The sequence below is a fragment of the Cebidichthys violaceus genome, unplaced genomic scaffold (assembly GCF_023349555.1).
Source record: "Cebidichthys violaceus isolate CVI_PGR_0920_01 unplaced genomic scaffold, fCebVio1.0.p SCAF_137, whole genome shotgun sequence".
NCBI classification, from domain to species: domain Eukaryota; kingdom Metazoa; phylum Chordata; class Actinopteri; order Perciformes; family Stichaeidae; genus Cebidichthys; species Cebidichthys violaceus.
Window position 1 is genome coordinate 273,884 of NW_027176304.1, and position 7,661 is coordinate 281,544.

Here is a 7,661-nt window from a genome sequence, read left to right on the forward strand (position 1 = left end):
AACGTTTAATTAAAAAGTTGGGCAAATGAGGCAGTTTTACTTTGTTTATTGCATCTGACTAACTATCAGACAACTGCCACATTGCCCCCTGTCGTTTAAAAACCCGACGTGCATGTAGACTATCTCTAAATCTCTAGACTATCTCTAAATCTAAATCTACCTTTAAAAATGTATATATATAATATTTAATATATTTCCTTTTACTTTCATGTGTTTGTGAACATTTTCTTATTTAACTTGGATTATTATTCAGTAAAATAAATAAAGTGTTTCCATAATAACCAATAGTAACGCGCTGGTCCGTGAACAAAACCCGTTCGGCTTTTGGTCCGTTTGCAAAGCTGTCCGTAGTGAAACAAGCACTCTAAGCTCAGCTGTGTTGATCGCCCAAACCGACCCGCCGGGGAAATTAGCTAAATGTGAACGTGAAAGAAGTTTCAAAATTCAGATTATCTGTTTGAGTTTTAACTGGCAACGTTTGATGCACCACCATTTGCCAAAATTAAAGTGAATACAAGTTGATGACATTCTACCGAACAGTAGCGAGAAATTGGCGTGAACGCGTCTCCGTCTCTGAACGAGGGTGCAACTCTGTCTTAGCGAACTAGAACAAGCTGTTCTTGTTCCATTTACACATGGACGCGTTTGTAAAATTCACGAGCCAAAGCCAAGGAAGGGACCGAATATTCAGGTAAGTCGTTTAGAGTGTTTGTAACCTGCTCGTTAACTGTCCACCTTTGTATTTTATTGACATAAAAGTTGAGTAAACGTTACTGGATAAGCGTGGAACCAAAGTAGCGAGTGCAAGAGAGCTCTTAATTGAACGTAAACTTTCTACTTTGTCTTACACTCTTCGTCTTCTTTATTTCAGGGCAACCCAGTATGCATGTGCACTGTCGACATATTTACTACGAAACAACTCGGAAAGAAAGGACCTTGTGGCGAAACTTAAAACTCTGGAAACCAACATGAGCGCTGGACGGAAATGTGAGTGTAACTGTAAAGTGAGAGGGGGGGTTTAGTCGGGAGCTACAGTAGTTAAAATTAAGATTCACCCCATGATACTGTACTTAAAGGTTATTGTGGTCCAACATGTTCAATTCTAGCCATATAGGTAAAGTGCCTTATGTCACATCCAGTCCCACCGCTGTAATATTTGCAGCTGAGTAAACACACTGTGTTGAAAGTAACATTGCTGCCCTCCATTTTTCCATTTAAACATTGGACTAAAGTGTGAAAAATGCCCCTTAAAATTTCCCAGTGCCCAATGGGATGTCTCCAAATAGCTTGTCCAAAGAAAGTCCACAAATACTATTACAAAACAAGTAAAACTACAAGTTCTCACATCTGAGAAAATAGATTTAGCCAACCATTTTAGCTGCACTGTGGGCTGCTGCATAATAATCTGTAATCAACATTCTTTTCACTCCATGACCATTTCGGACAACGTTTCTTTGTCCTCATCGTGCTGCTGATTTTCTCTATAAATACAATGATATCCCATCAACAAGGTCAAGATGAGCAGCCCCCACAAGACAGAAGCAGAGTCGCAGCAAATAACGGCTTAAGTTGTTTGACTTTCTCCAGCGTCCACCAAGCCCGTCTCTGATCAATAATTCAATAACCTCATCTGTTTCACAAAACTTTTGGAACTGCCGCCTTTGTTCCAGGAAATATAGTTTCTTAAACTGAGTAGAATAGGAAAGAGAAGAACAAGAATGAGCTTGTTCTTGACAGTTGTTCCTAAGTGCCAGAGAACATGTGGTGGTAAAGTTCACACACTTGTTATCTGTTTGTGGCTGTGTTGAAGTCCATAGTTTTCCCCCTGTGAGCTGAGATAGACATTGTATTGATGACTGACACACAGACCTGCAGCGACTGTGGCTGTAAAACTGATTACTCTAAAACTGGCCTTGACAGCTCATAGATACAGTTGTGGTCAAAAGTTTACATACACTTGTAAAGAACATAATGTCATGGCTCTCTTGAGTTTCCCCGTTATTTCTACAACTCTGATTTTTCTCTGATAGAGTGATTGGAACAGATACTTCTTTGTCACAAAAAACATTCATGAAGTTTGGTTCTTTCATGACTTTATTATGGGTTAACAGAAAAAGTGACAAAATCTGCTGGGTCAAAAATATACATACAGCAACATGAATTAGCAATTTTGGTGACTTAGAAAGTTGTGTCAATGAAATGAGCTTCATAGCATGGCCTCTTAACTTCTTGTGAGTGATTATGAGTGACTACAGCTGGTGACTTCTCTGAGGCCATTTAAATAGGGCTCATTGGATACAAACGCCCACAAACGCTACAATGGGAAAGTCAAAGGAGCTCAGCATGGATCTGAAAAAGCGAATCATTGACTTGAACAAGTCAGGAAAGTCACTTGGAGCCATTTCAAAGCAGCTGCAGGTCCCAAGAGCAACAGTGCAAACAATTGTTTGTAAGTATAAAGTCCATGGCACTGTTTTGTCACTGCCACGATCAGGAAGAAAACGCAAGCTATCACCTGCTGCTGAGAGAAAATTGGTCAGGAGGGTGAAGAGTCAACCGAGAACCACCAAAAAGCAGATCTGCCAAGAATTAGAAGCTGCTGGAACACAGGTGTCAGTGTCCACAGTCGAGCGTGTTTTGCATCTCCATGGACTGAGAGGCTGCCGTGCAAGAAGGAAGCCCTTGCTCCAAAAGCGCCACCTTAAGGCTCGACTGAAGTTTGCTGCTGATCACATGGACAAAGATAAGACCTTCTGGAGGAAAGTTCTGTGGTCAGACGAAACAAAAATCGAGCTGTTTGGCCACAATGCCCAGCAATATGTTTGGAGGAGAAAAGGTGAGGCCTTTAACCCCAAGAACACCATGCCTACCGTCAAGCACGGTGGTGGTAGTATTATGCTGTGGGGCTGTTTTGCTGCCAATGGAACTGGTGCTTTACAGAGAGTAAATGGGATAATGAAGAAGGAGGATTACCTTTCAAATTTTAGAAGATAACCTAAAATCATCAGCCCGAAGGTTGGGTCTTGGGCGCAGTTGGGTGTTCCAACAGGACAATGACCCCAAATGCACATCAAAAGTGGTAATGGAATGGCTAAATCAGGCTAGAATTAGGGTTTTAGAATGGCCTTCCCAAAGTCCTGCTTTAAAATCCCATTGAGAACATGTGGACAATGCTGAAGAAACAAGTCCATGTCAGAAAGCCATCAAATTTAACTGAACTGCACCAATTCTGTCAAGAGGAGTGGTCAAAGATTCAACGAGAAGCTTGCCAGAAGCTTGTGGATGGCTACCAAAAGAGCCTAATTGAAGTGAAAATGGCCAAGGGACATGTAACCAAATATTAGCACTGCTGTATGTATATTTTTGACCCAGCAGATTTGATCACTTTTTCTGTTAACCCATAATAAAGTCATGAAAGAACCAAACTTCATGAATTTTTTTTGTGACAAAGAAGTATCTGTTCCAATCACTCTATCAGAGAAAAATCTGAGTTGTAGAAATAACTGGAAACTCAAGAGAGCCATGACATTATGTTCTTTACAAGTGTATGTAAACTTTTGACCACAACTGTAGCTTTACTTTACAACCTGGACTGAAACTTTTTGAACTTTGACACTCTATGGTTACATTTTTATTACGTTTCAATTGTTACAGGCCAAACACAGACTGAGTGTTGCAATGAGGCATACAACATTTTGATACAACTTGTTCTATATACTTGTTCTAGTAGTAGTGTCCATTTATCATTAAATGCTGACTGTTGATTTCTCAGAATATGTGGGAATCATTCCATGAATCATTTGTCTCTTTGCCAACACTGTGGTTTTAATATTAATACTAATGTTTCAGAGACTTGTTGTGACACAAGCTCCACAGACTGTTTGCGCACCACTTAATCTTCTCTTCTGTGCGTCAGAGTGGCAGTCACAGAGCTCTCCTGCCTCCATGTCTGGTCTGTCTGGCTTCAGTGATTGCGGTTGAAGGAGGCATGCAGGTGTCACCATTTAAAAACGGAGAGGGAGGGATAACTAAAGCTTTCTTTTCAAGCACGTCGCATGTTGTTCCTGAACTTCCCTTTTTCTGTTAGTAAAGATGGCTTTAAGCACGAATGTGTTTGTGTCACTTACAAGGATCTGTTGAATAGTAACTTTAAAACAGTGTTTAATAAGGCCAAACAATACATTGAATTATTCCATCTCTCACTGATCCATCTTTTCAAATTATGGTATAGGTGGCATAGGTCATATGTGTGAAGGATCTTTTCAAGGAAGAGTGCTTTATTTCTTGAACAGTTAGAGGACTTTAATATTCCCCAGTCAGGTTTCTTCAGATATCTGCAGGCACATAGTCTTATTAAAACACACTTCTCTCCAACAACCCCACAGAGTACCTGGCTAGATGAATGTTTGGACGTGGAGCCAGTTGGCAGGGGTTTTGTGTCTAAATGATAATATTCAGAGGGTCGCTTCCCCATCACTTACTCACTTAACGAGGCAGTGGGATGAAGAGTTGGGAATTACTGCATCAGATATAAATAGGCAGGCTGGAATTACATTGGTCCAGTCATCATCAATAGGCATTAGACATGGGCTGTTGCAGGTTAAGGCCTAAGTAACATCTACCTGTGAGTTAACTGGTTCAGCTCTACCCTGGTTTAGACCATAGACTGTATATAAGAAGCGGACATTGTCTTCGTGATGTCACCTATTGGTTTGTGAAGCTTCGAATTCTGCATGTTAGATTTTGGCCGTCAAAAAGCATAAAGCCATGAAGATTACCCTGCTTTATGATCTGCTTTACTCTAAATGGGACCATAATTTACTAAATGATCATGCCGTCTGGTTTAGACCCAACCTTCAGGGTGCAGTCGCTAGCCTTAGTAACATATTTTGGTAATACCCCAAACTGACCCCATTTTGGACAGGTATATTCAACACGTTTTCATATGTGTGATACAGTTACTGATCCTAAATCATTGACTTCATTGTTTGGGGAAGTCCCACAGGAGACACCAATAACAACTTACCAGCATGAGACTACAGCATTCTAGCACATTCTTTAACTTGCTAGCCAGACATCTGATGCTCCTTATATGGAAGAAAGTAATGCCATCATCTCACAAGCGCTGGGTGGAAGAGGTAATGTCCCATCTTAAACCTTGAATACTAAGATCTGGTCCTAGTCCTAGTTTGAAATAAAGTTCCCTTCCATTAATATCATCTAGCTAGCTTTGTAATGCCTAGCAATAATCTGTTTTTATGTTTCTGTGTTAATATTTTGAGTATTGATTATTATTTTGCTTTTACAATATATAAGTGAAAATGAATTAAGAAATATCTGAATAGTAAACTGCTTTATGGTCTCAGAAATCAATTAATGCAGGAGCATGAGCTAGAATGGGTGCCATCACAGTATGTAAAACACGCTGCGTAAGTGACGACCATACTCTTTCTCCCAGAGGGAAAAATGTCATCAAATAAAAGACGCTGTAGTTTGGTTTATATGTAGCTTAACTGCTCTCATTAGCGGATTGCAACTGAGAAATGCTGACCTGACATTTCATAATAGATTGATTACTGCTCTAATCTCCCTTTTTTCTTCCTCCTTTGTCAGTGTTCAGGCTGGGAAACACAATAAATTCCATTGAGGCTGCTAAGCGAACCATGCAGCTCTCTGACCGAGTGCTGTGCCTGTGCCTCACTGCGGCCAATATCAACCGCGCCCTCTACTTCATCTGTGACAATGTACTTTGGGCCAGAAGTGTCGGTCTTATCCGTGATATCGACAAGGAACGCTGGAGCCTGAATTCCTCTCGCTGCTACTTCCTCTCGCTAGTTATGAGTCTGACCAGAGATGTTTACGTAGTCCTCCAGCTAATGTCGCAGAGGGCAAGAGATAAACACTTTAGACAAAAAATGGAGACGCATCTCGGTGAGAGTCCTGAAGTAGCTGAGGCTGTCGTTCCTCAGCTTGATGCGTTTGTCTTTCTGCTGTTGGAGAGCCTAAAATCGCATCCTGCTGTTGCTGTGGACACGCTGAAAAATGTATGTGACCTCTTCATTCCCCTCGACAGGTTGGGTATATATCAGTCCAATGCAGGAGTGGTGGGATTTTGCGGTTTGATGTCCTCAGTGATTGGGATTGTAACTCTCGTGCATCCCAAGTTAACACTTAAACCATGAGAAGGGTGGAGTTAGACCTCACTGACTAACCGTAGTAAAATAATATTACTGTCAGGTTTTTAAAAGGGTTTAGTGTCATATCACTGGAGCTGTCATGGTGGACCGAAATCAACCTGGTTCACAATGAGATTATGCAACATCAGAGGCACATATTGTAACATTTATGTTTGAATAGCATTTATGTTTTACTCTGAAGGGATTTGATCGTTTTGTAACAGATGTTTTGATTGATCAATTGATTGAACTGATTACATCATACTCCTGAGGCACAATGAAAGGGCCAGTTCAAGTTTAAAAGGGAGCAAATCAAGGTTACATAGAAGCTTTGTTAACTTTTAGTAATTTGAAAGAGCCAAGACTAAACCTGTGTGCATTCCTGTCTTTTCCAACACCACATCTAACACCAGCAGTTTTGTATTTGCTTTACTTATAAGATAAGGGCTCATTACTGATGCAAGCTTTTTTTCGCATTTGCTTTTATACATCTCTTAGAAAAAGTAAAATCTTAATCTGAGTGGAGATGCCACTTCAAGTTTACTGTCTTGCTCTGCTAGAATTTTTTCTGATAAGATGCTGCTCACAGTTTTACCTCAATGATTCAAGTGATGAATAAGCTGCTTCTCAGCTAAAGGTGCTTCCGGAGGGAAAAAGCAGCGGAGAGATTTCTGGGAATAGCAGCAGACATTTCGACTTGTCATAGTAGGAAAAATGCACATTTTACTCATAACCCAATCAATGGCTCTGTTTCTATCAAAGTGTCTCAGTAAGAGTGACCGTGTGCCAGCATGCACAATACCATCACCCTGAAATCAAAACTGCTAAATGAAATCCAGCCATTATTCATTTCTTTATTTACACATGTGCTTATCCTACTGTAACAAATTTAAAATGTTGTGCTGAAAAAGGCCTTTCATCTCACCTGTTAGGTGTTTTTCATTCTGCCATTCAAGCATGTCCTGGACTTTGCGTATGGTGTTACTAATTTAATGAGCTAAAACACTCTTGATAATGTGATTACAAATACATTCTTAATATATTGTCTAGGAATTGTATGTTTGAGTTTGTATGTTATTTTTGTGCCAGAATAAATTAGAAACCTTCAACTTTCTCTTGAAAATAATATGAAAGCTTCAGTCCTCAAAGCGGTGTGTGCACATGACATTCATTATCACATGTAGTAGTGTCATGACTTCATGTTTTCACTGTCACTGTTGATTGAAAGGTTAATAAAACACTAAAATAAATATCAGACATTGTAAATTGTGTTTTTTAAATACATGTTTTGTATTTCAATGACGTTAATAACCTTTAACTGTGTGGTGACCAACGGAAAACCATTGTTTCAGTTTAGAAGCAGAGTAACGCTGCCCTCTGGAGGAATCACAACACTTTGTTGAATTCGAAAGAGCTTTATTTTTCATTTAGACTGAGACAACAATACACTTTTTTTTCTGAAAGCTTCTCTCAAGAGGATGGCAT

At 39.9% G+C, this 7,661-nt stretch overlaps 1 protein-coding gene across 2 annotated transcripts; it reads left to right on the top strand.

The window, feature by feature from the left end:
- The first annotated feature begins 370 nt into the window (after nucleotides 1-370).
- On the top strand, nucleotides 371-7,431 carry pex11a (peroxisomal biogenesis factor 11 alpha). 2 transcript variants are annotated; one of them, XM_068708181.1, is made up of 3 exons: nucleotides 371-691; nucleotides 872-987; nucleotides 5,614-7,431. In XM_068708181.1, the coding sequence occupies exons 1-3, from the start codon at nucleotides 636-638 to the stop codon at nucleotides 6,180-6,182; spliced, it is 741 nt and encodes a 246-aa protein (XP_068564282.1). In that variant the 5' UTR covers nucleotides 371-635; the 3' UTR covers nucleotides 6,183-7,431. The 2 variants fall into 2 exon arrangements, with proteins under 2 accessions (XP_068564282.1, XP_068564283.1); XM_068708182.1 differs by lacking the exons at nucleotides 371-691; nucleotides 872-987 and adding an exon at nucleotides 3,542-5,138.
- The last annotated feature ends 230 nt before the right edge of the window (nucleotides 7,432-7,661 follow it).